Genomic DNA, 22,930 nt, shown 5'->3' on the forward strand with positions numbered 1-22,930 from the left:
GTAAGAAGCCGGAAAAGTTTATACACAGGGAAATAAGGCAGCTTATCTGGATCTCTCTCTGATCCAACAGAATGAAACTCACATGCATCCACCACCATACAGAAACCCTCAGCATGGAAATCCAACTGGAGGACACCTGCTCCCAATACAGCACTGTTCCATCAATGGATGGCGACCCACAGTATAAACCCCTGGAATTCAGGGGGTAGCTAAAATAGACTTGTCTGTTGTCAACTCTAGGGATCTCAGTTCTAGCCCATTGTCAAGATCATTTCAAAAGGTGCTGTCTAAAGTGCTGGTGCTTTAACCACCCACAATATGCAAAGAGATAAGACTGCCTTCTGCCCACAGCATACAAAGGGCAGGTAACTCAGCTTCCTCAGGCTCTGCAGAACAAGTGCCTAGAAAAAAGGTCTGGACCTGGGGTGACAGGCAGGCCCATGTGCAGCCCTGGGAAGGCTGGAACAGATTGGAGCTACCAAACCAGAAGGCTAATCATTTTAACCAAAAAAAGAGAGACAATATTTCTAATTTATTTATATGTTAAAAATAAAATAGCCTCCATTTAAAAAAACAAAAGGTAGCGAGAATTCACTAATATATGGATCTATGCTTTTGGCCAAGGCTGAAATGAACACAAAAATATTTCTGTCCCTGAGAAGGACTCACTCAAAATCTCAGATGCTGGGACGCTGTGTCACTGCCTAGTATTAAATCACAACTCCGCTCAGTTGCTCCCAATCAGCTGTTTTCAGGCTGGGCTGGAGAAGCTTGGGAATCCTTGCCCCATTCATGCCATGTGAAGAGGATGCACTCTTGGCCTACAGCCTGCTGCTGAAAGGGAGACACCCAGATCATCCCCAGATCCTTCTTGCACGCTGCCCCATTCAGTCTGGATTCCATCGGGGAATGACAGCAGACAGCTGCTGACCTGCTCCCCCCACTGGTTTGCATATGCAGGAGGAAGCCTAGTTTCCGTCCTGTCTCAAGTTCTCTGGCCCGTCACTGTCTCCTTGAGTCCCTGTGAAACTAACTTGGCTCTCAGCTGCACTGAGGCTTGCGTCCAGCTTCCGCCTTTTCTTCAGGTGGTGCAGGTGGGACTTCGACTTTGTGTGATCTGAGGGGCCAAGACAAAACAGAGCATACGAATCAGGAGCATTCTGGGAAAGCAAATGCCCAACACCTCCAATTCTGTGATGTGCTGAGCAATCTCTTCTCCAGTCACCACCAGGGGCTTGGAGGATGCTCATTACTCATAGGACCAGACTCCCAAGCCCCTGTAGCACCTGTTCCTGAATTGCTAATAAGGACCAGCGGCCCAGAACGAACGCAGACAAATTCAGAAGTGATGTGCTAAGAAGAGTGATTTGACTAAACGGGCTCCCACCTCCCAGTACCAGAAGAGATCGTGAGCTTTACTGTTTCCCTCCCCCTCAGCCCGACAGTAAGAGCTGACAGATGGCTGGTGTGGCATGGCTTATATACCCCCTCCAGGCCTGCAAGTGGCTGCTTTTATAAAAGGGCTGTAAACAATCCTTGGAAGCCTGAGGTCATGTGTTGAGGTCATATGGCCAAGAGCAGGTATCTATAGAGGGGGCTGCCTTTTTTTTTGTTTTAAGAATTGGACTCTGTTCCCTTCATACGAACTGCAATCTATATTTAAGTGGTCCCATGTATTTTCCCCCCCCCCTCTGGACCCTACCTGCCCATTCTCTGTCTCCAATGATGACTCTGTTGCAAAGCTCACACATGTGATGACTCCGTTTGTCCTCATTGATATCGCACTCCATCTTTACAGGGTCTGCTGATGGCGGCTGCCCCTGAGGTTTAAAATGTGTCAGGTCAGTTTCTATACAGTGATTTCCCTCATCACTCCCACTGTAATGGGATTTGGAGATACAAGGCTTTCCTACTGAGCTTCAAGGGTCATAGCTATTAAGTCAGTCTCCTCCCAGTACGAGACAAGGGGAGCACTGGGTGCTCGGGGGCACCTCATTAACAGCGGGATACAGTCAGAAATCTGGGTTTAGAGACACGGCAACGACCCTTGGCCAGCCTGAGGGGCAAGTCTGGAGGCTAGAGGAGGAGGGAGGAAGCCCCTGTAGTTGGGACAGAGTGAGCTTTAGGTCAGAGGCATGGAGACCACAATCTCCCAGAGTGGAGCAGAGGGAGCTCTGGGGATAAGATCTCTAATGACGGTGCTCTCCCAGTGCAGGAAAGAGGCAGTGTGTGGAAAGGCCAAGCTGTAGTTCTGGCAACATTCCCCACCCAGTGCAGGACAAAGAGAGAGCAGATGCACCCCAACTCTTATGGGGAAAGTAAGTTTCTCCTAAACAACTGCTCACACAGACCCCTGGTCACAGATGAAGCTCACCTGGATGAAGCTCTCCACGATCTGAAGGGCAGGTTTCAGCACGTTCTCATCCCACTGTGAGAGATCAGACACCTCCAAACCATACACTGGGGGTACATTGGGTCCAGGGCCTAGGGAGAGAGACAGAGCAGAAGCAATTAGCTGCCAGCAGTATCCTAGCCAATCAGTCCCGCTACCCTGAGCGGTGTGGCTGCAAGACACTAACATCCTTGGGAGACTCATCTTTGCAGCAGAGGCCCTACATATCCTCACCAGTTTGTCCTTCAAGGTTCAGAGACAGAATGGTCCTGAGACAGGATAACCGGAGGCCCCGGTTTGCTAGCACTACACATCATAAAATGACCGGGCACCTCAGTCCCAGCATCTACAGGGCAGTTTGTAATCCAGGACAAGGGGTAGGAAAGCAAACCCAACATCTAGAGCCATGCAACATCTAAGCTGATTGGGAACTCACCGTAACTACAAATAGCTTCCCACCTGCAAGGTCCACTGGAAAAGGCCACACTCACTCAGGCAGCAGAAGATTCATACAGACCCAGAGGACTCCAGCACACAGCAATCATGGGAGGCGCTGCTGTTCTTTTAGGGAGGCTCAAGCCTGGTGTGTGGATCAGGCATTTGCTTGTGAGGGTTCTGGCCTGGTCGCTTTATTTACAGCTGTAACGGCTAAGGAGGCTGCAGAGGTGGACGCGTTATGGACACGCCTGCACCAATGGGCATGCTTCATGTTAACGCCCGTATTCGACATAGGACTATTTTAAACCAACCAATCTGCCTCCTTAAGCCAACATGAGGGCACTCAGCGGTTCCAGAGACACGGCCGTGGGACCTGGCTGGCACTGAGAGCACAGAGATGGCCGCAATCAGATAGCACGCACTCCCCAGTGCTGCCAGGACTCACCTGCCAGCCGGCAGAGCAAGCGCATCGCCACTTAGACTAAGCCATCAAAGGCTGCGGCATCCAGCAGGTGCTGCCTTTTATTGCTCCAACCACAAACAAGGCTCTTAAGAGGCCGATCTAAACGACACCTGTCCCCCACCTGCCGCTCGGCAGAAAGGTGAGACGCGGATGCCACGCACCTGGACCCAGGAAAGCTCTGCACCCAGTTCAAAGCCAGTCGTTTGGCTTGGGTTTCTTTTTCTTGCCCTTACCAACCACCTTTCAACAAACACTCAGCTCCCAGCTGCTGATCCTGGCCTTTCTCCAGGGCTGGGGAAGTCCCCCTGGCTTCCTGCCACTGCAGTGTCCATGGCAGGCCCGTAACAGCCAATGGGCTGCAGCTCCTAATCTGGAGGGCAGCTGTCAGTTGGGCTTTTCACTCCAGCCCGGAGTGTGGGCGGGCTCATGGAGAGAGGTAAACATGATGGGCAGATCCCCCATGGCCCCTTTCAGGAGAGGGCTGGACTGCGAACAGCCAGGGATCCAACTGCCAGGGCAGGAAGAAGGGACGTGGGGCATGTGGGGCTTTGTTCTGCTGGGATTTTAGCCAGCAGTGAGGGAGCTTCTCCTGGGAGGTGAGGCAGGGCAAGCAGGCACCCGGGAAGTGAGTGCAATCACAGGGCCTGAAGGGGGCTCAGGAGCATCGACTCCAGGTGGGATGGGGAATGAGCACAGACAAGGCCAGGGCAGCAAGATCTTGGGCAGGCCGGGTCCAGATGGGCTGAGAGCTCAGGAGGAACAGCACGTTCTGATGTGCCACAGCCGGCAGCGGGCACAGAACACGCCCAGAGGTTATTCACAGCAGGGGCTGGCAGACAGATCCCGGGATCTGGGGAGCAGACCCCATTGGAGAAGGTCCGCGTGACTCAGCAGGAGGGAATTCAGGAAGGAATGTCTCCCTTTGCGGCTCTGGGAGATTCACCCCGGCCAGGAGCCTCACGTTGTGTAACTTGATTTTGTAACCGTCCTTGGACATACCCTGTGGCTGGAGACGCTGTTATTTACCCAGCCGCCCCACCGAGTATGGCCCCCTCCCTCCAGAGAGCTGCCTGGACCATACAGCCACAATGGCAGAGCAGAGCTCGTCACAGGGAGGGGGGACTGCGGGAGTAGGGTCAGTGAGCGCCCTGGACACAACTCACACCCCTTGGGAGAACTCGGGGCCCCCCCACTGGCCGGAAAGCAACTGACAAACCAGAGTTCACTTGGCCACCAAAGCAGGAATGGCAGCCAGGCTCCCTTCTCCAGCCATGAGAGCAGAGGACGCTCCGCAGAGGGCTGGGACACTCCTCAGAGCGGACAGGGCAGTGATGGGGGCACTGGGATGAGAGGGTAGGTAGGGGGCACTCCACAGAGCAGATGTGGGAGTGAATGGGGCAGTGCGATAGAGTGGACAGGAAACTCCCAGGGCAGCTGAGGGTAGGGCAAAGAAGGGATTTAAACACACACAAGGCTTACGTCTCAAGAAGCGGTTTCGCACCCACTTGTTCTGCTTCCGGGCATATCTCTTCGTCACGAGTTTCATGGCTTGAATCCCTTTCAAAGGAAGGAAACGCAGCAGGTGTGAAATAGACTCCATGGATGCTAAAGAATCCAGTGGGAGCTAAGGGTGGGGAGGTCTACAGATGGGAAAAAGGGAGATGGGGGGATCGCCAGACTAATGGGGGGGTGACCGCTAGGCTGATGATCAGGGAGGTCTCTCAGCAGGTGGAGGACTTTCCCCAAGAGAAGCGATGGAAACGGTTCAAACTGGACTGGGCAAAGCCCTGAGGAACATACTCTAGGGCTCCAAGGGGATGGACCAGAGGCCTCAGCAGATCTTCTCCTTCTCTGGATCCAGCCAGCAAACCCCTGGCTCACCAAGCAATGGGCAAAGGAGTCTCCATCTCTAAGCACGGGAGACAACCCCCCAAAGGCTGCAGCCCACTCCAGGGAGCCCTTCCCCAGGGATACAGCCTGGATCAGCTGGCAAAGGGGCGCCAGACCCTGCTCCCGACTCTGCCAAGTGGCACTAGCGCCGCCTGCACTGCAGGGTTTGTCAGGCATGGGTAGCTGGAACCTCCTGGGCCACTGCATGGCGCTGCTAGGGGCAGACACGAGACCCCCTCATGGGCTACCAGGTGTGAGCAGGCAACAGCCTCCCGGGGCACGTAGTCCCCACCTTTCTCCAGCAGCTGGGCGCTGGTCTCCTGCGAGCACTTCCCCTCCGTGATCAGGTACTCATGGAACTCCTTGAAGCCAATCGACTGGAAAATGCCGTGCTCATAATCCTGGCTGGAGAATAAGGTCACAGGCAGCAGATCAACCCCTCTCCCCTCCCCATGCTGTGTCCCCAGAACAGCAGCTCCTGTGGGTTTAGAACAGCACAGCCATCGCCAACCACATGGCAGCAGCCCCAGCAATGGCCCAGGTAGAGGTGCGGGGCGGGGATGTCCAGGTGCCCAAGCGAGGAGCTGCCTGGCATCAGAGTTTACGGCCAGGTCCCTTCGGCCCAGTCCAATCCTGGATATCACAGGCCACTAAACACCATCTAGCCAAGCCCTTGAACCACAATCAGCCGGCACACGCGGCTCTGCAGGAGACAACGCTGGGGGCCAGGCAGCGAACGGGAGGACTGACATGCACCAATGCCCGAGGCCCCTGCAACAACAGGGGACAGATTTAACGTGAAGCAGCCAGATGAACTCACCAGTTCTCAGCCACCTTCTCCCGGTTGTAGCGCCTGTGGAAGTCCCGCATCTCCTCCAGCAGCCCCGCGGCGAGCATGTCATCCACCCGCTTGTCCAGCCGTTCATTGAGAGCTGGCCGAGATCACAACAGCAGTTCAAACCCCCTGAGCTGCGTTCTCGGGACATGCAGCGCACTGCTCCCCAGCCGCACACACACAGCAGGCTGCATCCCAGACCTCCTGAGGACCATGCACGTTCCTCCACCACTGGGTCCCCTGCCATCCTTGCAGGGGAGCACTGGCAGCCTTACACTCCACCCAAACATCCCTATACTCACAAACCTGCCACCCGCTCCCCGTTGGAGCCAGGGGCACCATCTCCAAGGAAGAGCAAGGGACTGAGCACTGAACTCCCGCTCTGATCCCTGGGTGGCAGCACTGAACCATTCCATGCTTCCCCAGGGACAGGCCACGAGGACAGGGGCTGGGGACCGGACTCCTGGGATCTATTCCCAGCGCGGTCACTGGCTCGCTGTATGATCGCGTCTCCCTGTCTCAGGTCCTGTCTCTAAAACTGGAATAATCCTACTGACCGGGGATTGTGAGAATCCCGGTGCTGGAATGGGCCGGATCCTGCTCTCATTAAAGTCAATGGCAAAACTCTGCTAACGTTCGGCAGGACAGACTCAAGTCTCTTGCTGGGTGACGCACTAAGAACTGTTCCGAGCCCTGGGCTGTCAGAACCCCATTCTGCAGGGAGTGAGGGGGTGAGCCCCAGGGAAGGAGGATGGTTTTGGAGGACATGAGGGGGAATCGCCTGGGCTAAAAGGAGGGTAACACGTAAGCTGACGATCAGGGAGGTCTCACATTAATGCCACGCTGCTCAGCCGGGGTCTCTCCTTGTGGAGGACCTCTTCCCGGCTCGGACCAGGCACCGGATGAGGTTGCTACACAGCTCAGCGAGGAGTCTGCGCTTGGAACGGGAGAGGCGCTGCCTGCATTTCAGGTGCAGAAGGAAGCCATCCACAGCCCCAGGACGGCAGCTGGTCAGAACCCTCTCTTTACCTGCCTGGCCTGCATGAAGCCACAGGATACAGGAGTTTGGGTACTTCAGGGGACCTCCCAATGGACCCCCACCTTCCTCCTCTCGCTGCCGATGAAGGAACTCGCTATGGGTGATCCCCGTTTCTTCAAACACTTGCAGGCTCCTGTCCAGCAGACGGACAGAAACAGACAGACAGACAGCTCAGAGGCTGGGGTAGGAGCACATTTTCATCTGCCCAGTGGCCTTGGGGATACAGGGAGAGGGAACCATGAACGCACAGGAAAATCCAACCCTCCCACCCGGGGGAAATGTGTCTGCCCCCTCCTGGAGCTTGATGTACTGAGTATGCCCAGAGTCAACTGCCAGCTCCTTGGGAAAGAGGCTGGGGGGGGGAAAATGCCTGGAACACCCAGCTGGTGCCCATAATAACCACCCCCCTCACACCACCAATGGCGTGGAGACAAACCCTCCAGGGGTAGGGGTGAGGCGCTGACTCCCACCCTGCACTTTCCCATCCAGGGCCCTGCAGGGAAGGGGCAGGTACCACAGATCCCACGAGGGGTCACAGAGCAACAGAGAAGGCTGCGGCTCAGCCAGCCGAACAATGACTGCGTCTCTCCGTCCCGTGCGAACGGGGTGGGCGTCGCGCCGCTTCACCTGCGGGCAGGGCTGGGTTGGGAGAGTCTGTTCCAGGCAACAAGCCCGGTCTCGCCGCGGCCCCGTTCCCACAGCTGCGTGGTATGTCACTCAGCCAGCACGGCAGCTTTCTCTTTAAATAGCTGCCGCTGCTCTGCCTGCCTGCATGGGCTCCCCAGGGAGAGCCGGCGCACCATGGGCCCGCGGGCCGCCCTATTCATATCAGGGCAATTTGCAGGATGGCCACCGATCAGCCCAGCCTTCTGGGCTGGGTCCCGTCCACCCTGGCTGATGCCTCCCAGTGTAGCAAGGATGCTCCTGCTAACGGGCCCTGGGCTGGGCCTTCACCGCAGAGGGCCCCAGGCTTTGGCTCCCATATCGGTCCCTTCAGAGCCTGAGCTGGGTGACTTCCCAGGCCCAGTGCGAGGCTGATCCAGTCACTTGGGGGCGGGGAACGGGCTGAGCCGGAACCTGCCCCCTTGGCTTTGGGCCGAAAGGCGCCTCCCACTGCCTGTATCTGCAGGTGTCTCCCTGCAGCCTGAGCCACACGTTTCATAGACCCCCAAATAAATGCAAACCACCCCAAGGAACTGCGCCCACTGGCTGGATGCCCTGGTGTCCCAGGCAGCAGCTGGGAAAGCACAGGGTGGAGTCACTTACTCTGTCAGAGCACTTCCACGCGTCCATGCCAGGGAGCTCACGCCTTCCCAAAGGCTCTGCCCTGTCTCTCTGGCTAATGGTACTAGACACTCAGGGACCACCCCCCCCTCCTTCTGATCCACCACTCAGCAGAGGCCAAGAACCAGAGATTACTCTGCATCCTCCTGAGCGGCCCAGTGCCAGAGAGCTGAGAACCACCCCAAAATCTCTCTGCAAGAGCTAGAGCCAAGAGGTCAGATCCAATTCCTCCCTCTCTGGGATGTCACTGCATGCAATCCCCCGTCACACACCTCTCCCTTCACTGTCCAGCCTCTGCATGTGACCTGGTGCTAGCCTAGTCCAACGGACCGCGGAACGAGCGGCGATGGAAACCCATGAGAGGCCAGCAACATCAGCAATCACCAATGAACGTCCATGAGGACAGACAGGACAGCGAACAAGAGGCGTGTGCACCCCCTTGCCCCCAAGGGGCATTGAGAGGCCATGGCAGATCTGCAGAGGCACCAACCTCAGCTGGACTCTCGCGGCAACAGCCAGGGGGACCCCAGTAGCATGGGCAAGAGTCTACGGCACCCCCCAGCTCAGCTCTCTCCAGCCAGCCCAGCTTACCTGGCCACCTTGCGCTTATCGTGGGGATGCAGCTTCACAGCCATTTCCGGGTCCACTTGGCTGAGCCGGCAATAGAGCGAGTGACTGTCCAGCTGCTCCAGTTCTTCCTTGTGGTCGCCTGCTCTCCCAGGAGAAGGGCTGGTCTTCGCCTGTGGGGCACAGATCGGCCCGCCCAAGTCAAGCCTCTGTGAATGTCACCGCAGGTCAAAGCGAGCAAGACCCAGCTCCAACCTGGCCTGCCTGAGCCCCCCTGCTTCCTAAGGGGCCTGCTGGAGATGGTGGGACAGATCAGAAAGGGGCCCAAATCAACAGCGGGGAGCCAAACCCCCACGAGCTCTCGGGCAGTGCAGAGCTGGACCCAGACACCAGGGCTCAGGCCCAGCTCCAAGCAACATCGCTGCCTACAGGCATAGCAAAGACCTTGTGAGCCGGCCACCTCGCACAGGGCCTGGCTAGGGACTGACCCAAGAGCCTTCTGCAATAGGGTGGCCCCCACAGCACGGGTCATCTGCCTCCAGGCACTGGCTGGCTGCTGACTCAGCTAACAAGATGCTAATGAATGCAAGGAAAAGCCTGTCTTCACCCTGGAGACTGCCTTGACCTGCTCCTGAGGGAAGGCATCACCTGGCTGTACTTGGGGGATGCTGTTGTGCATAAAGGGGTTAAACATGCACACACTGAAGCTTTTAAATGGAATCTGCTTCCGATCCCAGCAGGAGGGGACCTGCCTCGCCCAGGAACTGCTGCTCAACAGAGATCGTACCTTGGTGTCGACAAGGACCTTCCAGAGCAGGGACTCGATGTAATAGTTGGTGCCTCCCACGACAATTGGGATCTTCTCTCGAGCAAATATATCTTCAATGTGCACAGTTAAGGAACGTGAGACCGGGGCGGGGGGCGGGGGGAGCCTATAAAACTCTGCGAAACCTCAGCATTTGATGGCGGGAAAGAGGGCTTGGTACAGCCGACCGACGCCACAAAAAGAACTGTGTCAGCGGGCCCGGGCTGCTACACACGGCTCTTGTAGACCAGGACTAACCACGTGCCCAGACGAAGCTGGAGCCCTGCTACGGCCAGGTCACAGCACGGCTCAGGGACACAGATTCATTTGTTCAGTCCTCTGCAGTGCACACTAAACTCGGCTTTAATGTGCCAATGGGCAAGTGCGCCGTAAGCGGGTCTCTCGACGCAGCTGTGTATAAATCCTGGGCTCCCTGCGTGATTCCACTGAGCTATTTCAAACCTGACCAACTTGGCTTTGGGATGAGATTCGAATCCCCCTCTCAACTCCACTTTTCCCCACGATCCACTTCCACCACGGGCACTAAACCTGCAGGTAGCGAGCGGCGAGGGACAGGGCTGTACCCGACAGCTGCCTGGGTAGCCCGAAATCCAAGCGCCTCCGCTCACACCGGCAGCGCTGCTTTTATAAAAAGTTTCTTGCCAAGCGGCTCCTCGTACTGGCTATGGAATCTGACCTGACATGAGACCAGATATCCACGCACAGAACCTTCCCCAGGACAGAGAGGGGTTTGGACAAGCGCGTGCTTCTGAGCAGCTGATCCAGGCAATCGCCTGGGCCTAGGTGCAGGGAGAGAAGGGAGGAGGAAGGTGTGCATTTGTCTGGCCGGTCAGACTGCTTTGTGAAAGGATATCACACCCACTGCTTTGTCCCGGAAGTCCACCACGGTGTAGTTAGAGACCAAGGGATCCACCAAGTTGATCATGTGGTGTTTGCACAAAGCCTGCTGCTTGGGAGAGATCTTGTTTGTGGTGATATCCAGTCCTTTGTACACCTGGGACACAGTGAGCAGGAGCTAAGGGGGGATTCAGACTCTTCACTCCCACAATCATCCTCGCCGAGCCCCCCACACACCCTGGGAAAGGGGAGGGACTTGCACGCCTTCCCCAGCCCCGTGCACACAGGCCACTTCAGCCAATCCTTCATGCTCTCAAGACCCTCCCCTTCCTCCCTCTCACATCATCCTCCGACCCAGGCTGAGATGAGGACACAGGCCATGCAAAGGAAGACCAGATTCAGCCTTGGCGTCAGCCGACTCGCCAATCAGAATAGCATCTGTTTGCGGATGTGTGACTGACACAAGCGCATTTCAACGATGCAGCGAATAGAAAGCAAGGGCAGAGCCCTGGTCAGCGTAACCTCGCCCGGCCCAGCTCCGAAGTTCAGCCAACGGGCGACAGCCTGTATTCATGCCCCTCGTCAGCCAGTTTTGCTGGTAAAAGTTCAGGTGCTGCTCTTTGCGAACACAGGGTGCCTAGCTGGGCACAAAGTCTGGTTTGGGGCCGAGGATCCAAGCTTCCCGAGTTACACAAAGATCCCTCTGCAAACAGACTGCCTGACTCCATGGAGCCACGTGAATGAGCAAACACAGTCAGGAGCTCACACCCCCGTTAAAAGCTGAGCTTATCACCCATTTCCCCTGCTCAGGGACATGTCCGGCCAGGTATACAAAGGAAAAAAAGTTCTACATCAGTTCAGGTCAACAACCCCCAAAGAAAGGGAGCGGCCCCGCTCTGGAGTTGCATTAGTTCTGCCACAGGATTAAAGGCCCTTATAATAGAATCAAAGTCTCCAGGTTTAGAGGTAAGCTGATATTTACCAACCCGCAGCACACAGAAGCCAATGGGAATTCTGTGCTTCAAAGGGTCGTGGGTCCAAGCCCCGAGAATCAGTGAGAGGGCAACCATGGAGAGGAGGCAATACAGGAGCTGCACAGAGGAATTGCCTGGAAAGCTGGACACTGAGATTTTGCTTAAAATGCGTTTGGAGATCTTAGTGTGACACAATTGTAAACGGTGAAGTAGACCAGACCCCCTACGATTATGTTATCCCAGGGGGAAAGCACAGTGCAAGAAAGCCCTGAAGATTACATTTATACCACCACCAGTTCTCTCTTATCTAGCACTTTTCATCAGCCAGTTTCAAAGTATTTTACAGAGGAAGGTCAGTATCCTCTCCACTTCACGGATGGGGAAACTGAGGCACAAAGCGGTGACATGACTTGCCCGAGGTCAGCCAGCCGGCCAGTGACAGAGCCAGAACAGAACCCAGGTCTCCTTTGTCCCAGTCTAGTGCTCGGTCAGCGAGGCTACGCTTCTAAAAAGATACTCAATTCCCTTTGGAGGAGAGGCCGGGAGCCAGGAACTCGCAGGTCTCCGACCCTGTGTGTGGCCTTGGACAAGTCCCTTCACCTCTCCACCTCAGCTTCCACATCTGTAAAATTGGGGATAATACTCCCCTACCTCCAGGGACCTGATGAGTGAGGCCCAATTGGTGTTTGGGAAATGCAGTGCTACTTGCCCAGGCCCCACCAGGCTAAGTCAGAGAGATTTGGTGGCACCTGGGGAAGACAGAGTCCTGCCTGCATCCCGGAAGGGCAAAGGACTAGCACTGGATTGTTGTTCTGGGAAGGTCAAAGACACACTAGATTCCCCACTTATAACTGGGGCCCTTCCACTTTCCATGTTTGCTGAAAATTCAAGAGGTCTTTGGCAGAAATAAACATTTGACCTGAAAGCCCAACTCAGGGAACTGTGGGGCATGTTTGCACATTGCTCGCTCCTGTCAGCTTTGTAACCTTTCCTATCATGGGACTGGGGGTCAGGACTCCTGGGTCCAATTCCTAGCTGTGCCACTGACTCGCCTGGCGACCTGTGGACAAGTTACTTTGCGTCTCCATGCCTATTTCCCTGTAAAAGGCAGACAACCCTTCCCAACCTTTGTGAAGCACACCGTCTTTTCCGACAGAAGGCACTGGAAGGGTGGGCAAATTACTCTATTCGGTCTAATGCAAAGGAAACATGAGATTATCCAGACCCAACTGCTCTGCCTGCTGTCTTCTCTTTGGAGTGATCTCATATCAGAGTTTATCTCCCTGGTCTGAAAGGGCTGCAGGCTACAGTGGAAATCTGATCAAAAAAGCTGGCAAGGTAGAGAAATAGACAGAAGACAATCAGGAGTAAGACATTTTCCATTGTGGCTGCAGCTGCTCTTTTCCACCCTGAGTAAGCATCAGCCCGCCCCCACCCCGGCTCAGAGTCCCAGCTGACAACACTTCACATGGCAGAAACATACAGAGCGGCAGCAATTCAGCTCCATGGATGCTTAAGAGACCAAATCTACCAATGCCCTGGATCATCAGCGCAGAAAAGAACATCCCAATCATTTCAAGCCTACTGGACTAGGGCTGATCTGGTGACACCACACTGATCTCTATGGATGTGTCTTTAACACACAAACCTACTTGTATGCTACGCCCCAGCTGGAGATGACACACTCATCTCTGCCCATACCATCTGCAGCTGCTCCTACAATTGAGTGGACGTACAGACTTACCTGTACCATTTCTTGCAATGCTGTTCTTGCAGGTTTAGTACGTGGTGCACTCTGGAAGATCTGTGTTTTGGGTAGTTACCCGAAACACCGAAAGAAAACACACAATCACAGATCACTCTAAATGCACCACATCCGTACAGGAGCAGCAAAGGACTCGCTACCACATTCATCAAACTGACTGTGCATTTAGCACTATTGGATCTGATTAGTTTCTCTGCCCTTGACTAAGAGCATCCCTCAGCTAGGTAGTCGAGTATGGCTGGGCTATTTAATCCCTCCTTGCGGAACAGGAAACACAGCCTTCAGAACACTTTTCACGTGAAGATCTCAAAGCACCTGGCATAAATCCATCCCCTCTGAGGTAGAGGAGTTATCCCTGTTTTACAGAGTGTGAAATGGAGCCACTCAACGTGGACCTGCCCATCACACAGCAAGTCAGCGGCACCATCGGGACTCAAACCAGATCTCCTGACTCCCAGGCTGATGACTAGCCACTGGATCACGTGCCTTGATTTAGACAATACATTTAAAAAAAAAAAAAACCAGGCCACCCCTTCCGAAGGACTCTTTGTAAGTAGCCAATGCCTGGATCCAGGCAGCACAAACATCAAGGTCATGCCCAGGATCTGGGGTGTGTAAATACCCGGGTATGGCCACGAGGAAGGAATACACTGTGTGAATATCAGAGCTTACAAGCTTCGGAAGGAACGACGAGGGTCCCGTGAGGGGAGCTCTTTCAGAAGAGCATGTTGGTGGGTGTGTCCCTAGCATGCTTCATGGCCCTGTGCAAACACAAGTCTCTCCGGTGATGTATGCCCACGGACCCTGGCACTGGCCTGGCACGACACAAAGAGTCCCGGATGCTGTTGGCAGCCCGTGCTGAGAAGCAGCTGCACCCTTGCTCTAAAGAGCCTGCAAACAAACCCAGAGCAGAGCCAGGCTCGATAGCCCAGCGCTCCCCAAGGACACTCAGCGCTGTGTGCGCGGACGGAGACGTTGCTCACAAAGCAGCCTCTCTGTTCGGAAATCAGATTTCAGCCCTTTAAAAAGCACTGTGCCGTCTTTGTGTGAGACACCCACTGAGGCCCTGCTTTGTAACCACAGGGTTCGGGGCTCCCGAGGAGGATGCATTCAGCACAGCGCATCTCACAGGCTGGAGTTTTCTACATTCGCTGGGCCTCAGATAAGGGCCTGCGCTGGAATATGAACCTGGCAGCCTGGCTTGGTGGGGTGAGAGCAGCCTGTAGCACCGGAGAGCCAGACTTACAGAGCCAAATTCATCCCCGCTGCACGTCTGCTAGCAGCCAACCCTTCAGCCCACTGTCTCCGGCAAGTGGTGCTCCATGGATCACATCGGTGACTTGCTAAAGGCGGAGGGCCATGGAGAAGAACAATGTGAAGTTACTGGAGCAAAACAGCTCCTTCCCTGGCTTGGAGCAGGCCACCCTGCACACCTTCATCCTGGGGCCTCCTTCTAGTTTGCGGAAGTGCTGCTTCCCTGCAGACAGGGCCCCTTGGGCAACTGCACACACAAGCCACGTCTACACTGGAAAGCTCGGCCCGTACAGGGAGGGCAGTTAGGGGTGACTTTTTTGCCATGTGTCTGTACAGCAAAAGCCTTAGTCGAAGTGTCACTGCACCAGTACCAGAGTCCTTTGGCTGGTATAGCGCATTTCGCTCGCTGAACTAGTCTGAGCTATACGGGACCCTGGCAAAAGCCATTTTTTGCCGGTATAAGCCGGGTCTCCACTCGGAGAGTTTGCCAGCATGGTTATCCCAGCAAACTTTTTCTTGCGCACTCCTAGCCTCAGCCGGCAGGAGCACAGACAAGCAGCAGCAGCAGGGACCCGAGGACGCTGGCATCTGTGCCTGATTGCTTTTTCCCCTCGTTCTGACTCTGGCCACTCTGCCCTGGAGCTGATGGGCCGTTTGCTCCAACACCCTCCACAGTTTCTTTGGCTCAGGCTTACTCCATCCGTCCTGTGCGCACCCCTTCTTTTCCTTTCCCCTATTCTTAGCCCCCTTAGCCTCTGATTAGCTAACTCCCCTCCCAGTGCACCCACCCCCAACCAACTAAAAAAAGCCACCAAATCCTGGCACTAGCTTGACGTGTACCATCCATCACTCTTATTCTTGTGGTACAGCCCTTCTCCCCCAACCTTTTGTTGGCCTTCAGATCATTAGCTCGTCAGGGCAGGGATCATCTCTGTTTGTACAGTGAGGACCTGATCTCAGCTGAGGTCCTGAGGCGCTCTCATAATAGTTATCCCCTGGAAAGACGTGGAACGTGCAGGAGACCAAGGTCAGGGAGGAAGAAGGAACTTATTTTGGTCAGCAGATTGGGAAGGACCATTGCCAATATCTGCCAAACGCTTTGGGCCTGGTTCCTCCAGGGAGCCCACGGTGGGAGAGGTGGGATTCTGGTCCTTCTACTTTCAAATCACACTTCAAGGAAGCTACAGAGAGAAACGAGATTCGTTTGCTTGTTTAACTTGCCCCTTGGGCATCATGTCTGAACACAGCAGGCCCCTCTACTCGCCACCCATTGGTGCCCACTGAACAGCATCCGGAAGAGAAGCGGCTGTCCGTCGGCAGGATCTGTAGGAGACGACGGAGCAGGAGGCTGACCAAATGCGCCCGCCCTCTGGAAATGCAGCCAGTTCTGAGCACAAACACAAACAGGACCCAGAGCAGACAGACAGAGATGCCCGGGAGCCAACTCCCTGCCAGCAAACCCCATTGGCTGGCTGACCCTATTGATTACCTTCCATTATCTAATGTGCAAGTACAGTCAGACCTAGAGGAGGTACTTGCTTGGGGCAATTCAGGTCTGCAATGGCTTGATACAAAGCAGGCGGAAGTCGATGGGAAAACGCCCCTGTCCAAGCAAAGCCCATCAGCCTTTCAGCTCCCCCGGTTCACACCTGTTTGCCCGAAATCATAGCAAATATACACAAATCTCTTGCTAACGGCAGGACTTGAATAGTTGCAGGGGAGGTGGGGTGAGAAGCAGGGAGTAAACTGCTCCAGCACCTTAGATGGGCAGAGCTCGGATTTACAGGGCATGCTCAATCCATCAAGGTTCTCCCGGGAATAAACACGGAGAGGCTCCCTCGATATCTGGAAACAAGAGGAGGAGGAATGTGGTGTCAGTGTGTGGGCTGGGAGCAGAACAAAGGGTGCTCTTTACACACACAGAGCAAAGAGAAAAGAAAGATTCCACCAGCTGGCTGTCTTCAGGGCCCTGCAGCTGAGACATCCTTGCGAGGTACACTCATTTCTATTTTCAGCAAGCGTTTCAGATAAGCCTTTGTTGCCGTCTAAAGGCCCCAAACCAGATTAGCAGCAGCCTGGAGCACCACTTCCCTGAGGCACAAAACGCAACACTGGGCGTCATGATACTTCGCACTGCTAGAGCGCTCCGATGTGGGCCATATAAATACCTAGAGAGATTCAGCCAGAGATCTTAAAGCATTTCACAGAGGTGGGACCGTATCAGTGTTTCCATTTTACAGGTGGGGAAACTGAGGCACAGAGTACTGCCGTGAAAGTCATTGTGCCAATCACTATTAAAAACACACACTAAAGAACAACCCCCATTCCAAAGGGCTTCCCAGTCCAGAAGCCAAGACGTAACAGGTGGATGAGAAACGGGCACGTCCGGGTGGTGGAGATGGAGTAATAAAATAACAGGATGTGTGCAATTTGTAGCCTATCAGGAGTGGTAGGCACAACCCAACAGCTGCCTGGCCCCTATGAGATTGCAGATTGTCGTCTGCATTGTGATGGGAAGGATGGTTCAGTGGTTAGCGCCGCAGCCTGGCATTCATGAATTCTGCGTTCAAACCCATGATCCACCATAGACTTCATATGTGACCTTGGACCAGTCACTTAGGGCCCAGATCCTCACAGGTATTTAGATGCGTAACTTCCACTGATTTCAGTGGAATCTGGGTCCCAGCTTCTGTGTTTCCCATCTGCACAATGGAGATAAGAGCACTTCCCTACCCCATCAGGGTGTGTGAGGGAGAAACATGTTACAGATGGTGAGTGAGGCGCTTGCTCAGAGACCATGGTAATGGGGCCACATAAATACCTAAGACAGAGACAGTTCTGAAGAAGGGCGTGAAGTTTTTGGCTGGGAATTTTTCCCCACACGGGGTATGGGGAGAAAGGTTACTCAGCAGTCTAATGTGAAAGGAAGGAAAGGCCTGCTTGCTTCTTCAGTTTTCTCCTGTTAGCTGGCCCCGCAAACAGGGTTACACGAGAGCACATCTTTCGCAAAGCACCTGGTAGGTTTCTGTCTCTCTTCTCAGGGGCAGTGTGCAGAGGCCCAGCCCTGGAGAGTTGCCGTTACTCCTAACGGAGGTTCATTAGGATAGAAAACAAGTAAAATGACAACACAAAATGAAAAGAGAAAAAGCCCTAACTGATGATCCCGATATCCTGAGCCGCGCAAAGAGGGAGCAGCGAATCCAGACTGGACAGAGCTGTCTCCGAACGATGTGTTAGCTGGTGACTGTCAATTAGGACTGAGGGATGGGATTTTTAAAAAAGGGGCCAGAGAAACCCAAACCTGGCCCTAAGCAGTAATTCTCCAGGCTCCTCGGCCTGGATGCCACGGCCAGCTCTGGGATACGCAGCGGGGAGGCACATTCCACAGGAACAATACCAAAAAGAAGGGAGACGCATTCTTCCAATGGCTAATGCCTAAGACAGCCAGCTCGTTTTGTGGAACACAAAGTGGGGGGATGCACTGACTCGCTCTGATCTACACTATGCCTTCAGGCTGCCCAGTGCCTCTGAGACGCACACTTCACTCTGTTGTCTCGCAGCCTCAAGAGGCCATACGGCGAGCACGCCGCATTACAGGATAAAAGCAGCCGAACCGCTCAGTTCTCCCTCCACAGTCACGTTAGGAGGAGATTAAAAGGAAAGTAGGACAACAACTACAGAGCCTGGATTCCATTGGATGCCTGGAGTCAGAATGTTCCAAGTGGATACATTCCCACAGTGGAAACGGCGATAACCAGAGCACAAAATATAGTTCAGGTCCCAGAACATCAATAAGCATCTACTCGTATCAGCCAGCCCCAGCCAATTCCGCAGAGAAACAGAGAACTCAAGCCGAAGCAAGAATCTCTTGTTTTTCCATTGACTTCCAGGAGATAAAGATTTGATCCTCACTGCAGCAGAAACATCTCTACTTGGCCATAAAAAACCTGCCATGTTTCTAAGACAGGGGTTGCCAGTGTTCTTCCCCATCACAGCACCCCTCCAATCACACTCATTTTTTTCTTCCGTGACTCCCATGACCCAGACTCATTTCCATCAAACCACGTCACAAGACCCAATAACTTGTTTGAGTTCACTGGGTCCTAAATCAGCATTCACATCCAAAGCACATTCATCCGCTCATTGCACATTACCCTTGTAAAGCTCACTCCAGCACGAGAGGGGCTTACATCATTCCAGGGAAAGCTCAGGGCTTAGACAGACTATGAACATTTGTACCATTGTAACCACATCAATATGCACTGCGTCTACACATACTTGCACTCCTCCAGCTAGCGCAAGTACAAATAGCAGTGTAACCACAGGAGCACAAGTCACTGCCAAACAGGCACGGCGTAGCCACAGTGGGCATGTACTTGGCACAGCAGAGCTGTGCCTCCAATGCCATTACCAGAGCCACCCGCGCTACCGCAGCTATGCTGCTATTGTACTCCCACTAGCTCAATGAGAGCTAGCACCAATAGGTGTACGCAAGGAGAGGAATCACACCCCTTGCTCAGAGTGTAGACGTAGCTTTGTGACACTCATGGAAACCCCTCCTTCATGAAGACACTGTACCAGAGAGACTTACCCCCAATAACTTAACTTACACTGAAATGCCCTAGCCAGGGCCTTAGATTCTGGAGAAAAATGTGTTACCGCCCCCTCTATGACAACCCCTCTGAAATCTACCAAGGAGTCAGAATCCCAAATGGGAGAACAATTGTGCTAAAGGACTAGCAGCCCCTGAACTAGGAATATGCTTGGCCTCCTGAAACCTGTTCTAAGTGCGCGCCAGCATAAAGGGCTCCTCACACTGGGAATCCAGCGGGTATTCTCAGACCCACATGGCTTTCTAACACAGACAGGTCAAGCGCTTGAATTGATGGTAGCTCAAAGACACCATGACAGTGCTGTGCAAAGCTTCACAGTGAGATGTTCACTTTGTCACGCCAACTTAGTCCAGGCCTAAGACTCCCCACCCCCACATTTTAAAAAAGCCCACATAAGCACAAGCATTTTCATTACTTATTTTAAATAGAGTAGAAAGCGTTTCCAGTCTAACACCACCACCACCACTCCTGTGTTCAGAATCCAAACAGCAGTGGTGGGCTAATACACAAGAACCAGAAAGTAAAAGCAACCACTCTAGTTTCACTGTCTAAACTAAGTGAGGTGCAAAAAAGACAACAGCACAAATGGGGGAAATATATTCAGCTTAAAAAAATTATTTTGGGTTTCAAAGGCAAAAACTAACACTTTACGTTTGACACCAAATTAAACTATTGTAAGAAAAAACAAAAAAAACCAAACCTTATAGGAATATTGCCACCATTTAATAAAAAAGCATGATTTTTTTTAAAGTAATAACAATCCCTCTGTAGTGTTTGAAATCCAAATATCTCAAGACTAAGAACCTAAGTGAAAGAGACTATACACAAAAGCAAAACTTACTTCATTGATTTTCATTGTCCAAGCTAACAGAAATGCAAAAAGTAAATGAAACCTAGGGACAGGTACAAGGGAGGCATTAAAATCTTTCACTTGTAATAATAAACTGAGATGCTATTAATAAGATATGTAAATAATTAAAAATCACAGGTAAAGAAACGTAAGATGATATTGTCCCTTTCATGATCTAAGGTTCACTAGTAACTAGTAAGGAATTGTTTTTTATATTATTTCTCTTTAGGATTAGAAGGATTAGACTTTTGTCAATCAACACTGATTCCACCAGTCACAAACAAACAGATGAAAAAATATTTCTACTGATAGCAGAAATTTACAGATGGGCAAAATTAGAAAAATACTGCTTGAAGACTTATAAAAGAGTTTGATTTAAGGATATTTACATTGTATATTTCGACATGTGATACTGACAATTTGTGTTTAAAGTTATAAGCTCTCACTTTTTAAATGTCAACATCTACTATGGTCGTCTGACCCCCACCAAAGAAAATTTCTCACAAGGGTGAAAGTTTAAATTGATAAAAATTGAAAAAAAATTGCTTAAAATCCATAATTTTGCACAATGTGAAAATTTAAATAGATGAAAATAAAAAACTGCTTACAATAAATAAGCATATCATCTGTCAAAATTATAAAAAAATAAAATTAGAATTTTGCCAAACCTATTTATCCAGACAGTGTCCCTTTAATACGTGGAAAGAGCTTGGAAGCAGGGCTACAAGCACACAGACTGAGCATCCAAACTGGATCAGTGTCTTCATTTGGGCCCCATTCCTACAATGACCTCTCCAAAGGCACCCCCCCACCCAGAGTAACAGGGCTCCTTGCAATTGCAGGAGACCACCTACACAGAGCTATGGGCAGGAACAGGACCTTGATCTACTGTCTTGTTTTATACAACATTGTAAGACGCTGACCTTGCATTGAGATTCATTTACGGAGCTCTCACATGCGCTACAGAGTCTTACTGACTTCAGTGAGACACAACACAAGCACAAGAGTCCATGCTAGTGGATCCTGATTGAAAGCTGTGTTTATAAGAGCAAGCATGGGTAGTGCCTATTGAAGCTGAGCTCCAACTTCTGCATTCCCTGAGCTCACTACTTCTCAAACTGATTGTTTTAGGGTTTAAATTGTCCATGTCCAGTCTCATTCCAGAGTTGAAATTATTTTTGGCCAGGTGGAAGTTTGAACAAAAGCAGTCCCACCATTTTTGAGTCATGCGTCTATTAAAAAAAACAAGCAAACAGATTGCATTTTTATGCATGCATCACTCAAAAAATTGCAGCGGGAAGAAATGTCAAACTTGGCTTGTTTTTAGAGATCTCACCAAGATCTGATAACAAACCAAGTATGAACAAAGACATCCCAAACAGTTTTAAAGTTGTGTGTTGACTCTTATACACCATCCTACGCGCTCCTCTAGCCAGGCTCTGTTTTGTGCTAGGGGTAATTCTCAAAAACCCATCAGGGCAGCAACTGGAGGCTGAGGCTCTCCCACACTTTAAAAATTAACACAGAGACTCTGTCCAGAAGGCAAGTTACTTTTTTGAAACACCACTTGTATATTTCACAGATAGCTGAAAAATGTATATCTTTCAGTTCAGTCAAATAACATTTCCCGATCACATCTTAAGTAATCAGCGTCGGTGCGTAGAAAAAAATCTGCTGCAATTATTCTGAGTCCTCAGTCTGCTGCAATTATTTCCCCCTGGTGTATGTGTATTGGGGGGAGGAGGGAATGTTGCACACGCCTCGGGGCATGAGAGAGGAAGCCATACAAGGATCTCCATGTTGCCAGCCAGAGTGAAGAGTGGCATGTAGTTGATCAAACAATAACAGGCACACCCACGGCTTGGCAATTTAAGGGGCGCCGGCCACAGGGAGAATTGTGCCAGCCTAGGAACTGAGGACTCAGAGCAGGCCCCCACCTGAATGGTGATCGTTTGGGTCCCTTGTGCTTGAGTTCGCCCCACAAAGCCGAGAACCATAACCAGGGTAGCTAGGAGTACAGGGGGACTGGGGTCTCCTTGGCATAGGGTCAGGGCCGGATTACCTCTCCTGTAGATTCTGTGGGGACCCATCCGGGCCAGTGCAGCGGTGCTCCGGGGGCTGGGAGCACTCAAGCCGGCCTGGGGCAGACCAGCCAGCCTGGGGCCAGGTTGGGTCCGCGCCTGGTGGCGGGGAGGGAGGCCGCTGGGGCACAGGCGGGCCAGGGTAGGCTGGGGCGGGGCAGCGCTGGGGCACTGGGACCACTCAGCCAGCTCTGCTGGGAGGGGTGGACGGGGCGGGGCCGGGGGACTAGCCTCCCCAAAGGGCCCGGATTTATGTCTGCCACCCCCTAGGCCCCGATCCCCTCCCCCGGAAGGCCCGGGCCCGGCCCCCACGGCCTCCATCCTCCCCAGCACGGCCGGCAGCCAGGCCTCAGGCCCGGCCGCTACCTGCATGGAGTCGGCGCCGACGATCTCGCCGCCCAGCCGCAGGCCCAGCTGCAGCGCCAGGGCGGATTTGCCGGTGCCCGTGGCTCCCACGATCACCACCAGCGGCGGCCGCGGCCAGCGGCCCGGCCCGGAGAGCGAGCGCGCGGCGGCCGCCATCATCATGGCCGGGGCGCGCGGAGGGGGAGGAGAGGAGGGGCTGGAGGGGAGCGACGGTTGCTATGGGAACGAAGTGGGGCGGGGGGGGAATCGGAGGGCGGGCTGGGGAGGGGCGGAGAAGGCTGCAGGCAGAGCGCCTCGGGCAGGGGGAAGGGCTGGGGCCGTGGAGGCGGAGGCTCGCCCGGAGGCCCCGCCAAGCCCGGCCCTTTCCTCCCCCTCCCCCCCCCAACCCCCGGGGAGCCCCGCTCGCTGACCCCGCTCCACCGCCGGCCTCTTTAAGCCAGCGCTGGAAGGGAGCAG

The 22,930-nt window shown here is 53.3% G+C and overlaps 1 protein-coding gene across 3 annotated transcripts; it reads right to left on the reverse strand.

Annotated features, from left to right (window-relative positions):
- Positions 1-512: 512 nt before the first annotated feature.
- TRIT1 (tRNA isopentenyltransferase 1) lies at positions 513-22,706 on the reverse strand. 3 transcript variants are annotated; one of them, XM_067533704.1, is made up of 11 exons: positions 22,475-22,706; positions 10,586-10,749; positions 9,696-9,792; positions 8,933-9,081; positions 7,048-7,190; positions 6,004-6,115; positions 5,476-5,588; positions 4,773-4,850; positions 2,375-2,484; positions 1,703-1,820; positions 513-1,117 (listed from the first exon to the last, which is right to left on the reverse strand). In XM_067533704.1, exons 1-11 carry the CDS (start codon positions 22,634-22,636, stop codon positions 969-971), a joined length of 1,395 nt encoding a protein of 464 aa, XP_067389805.1. In that variant the 5' UTR covers positions 22,637-22,706; the 3' UTR covers positions 513-968. The 3 variants fall into 3 exon arrangements, with proteins under 3 accessions (XP_067389805.1, XP_067389806.1, XP_067389807.1); XM_067533705.1 differs by having other exon boundaries at positions 10,586-10,728; positions 22,475-22,704; XM_067533706.1 differs by lacking the exon at positions 22,475-22,706 and adding an exon at positions 22,090-22,231 and having other exon boundaries at positions 10,586-10,728.
- Between the last annotated feature and the right edge of the window lie 224 nt (positions 22,707-22,930).

The sequence above is a fragment of the Emydura macquarii genome, unplaced genomic scaffold, assembly GCF_026122565.2.
Source record: "Emydura macquarii macquarii isolate MOO-44397 ecotype Brisbane River unplaced genomic scaffold, CSIRO-AGI_Emac_v2 contig_3348, whole genome shotgun sequence".
In the NCBI taxonomy this organism is placed as follows: Eukaryota; Metazoa; Chordata; order Testudines; family Chelidae; genus Emydura; species Emydura macquarii.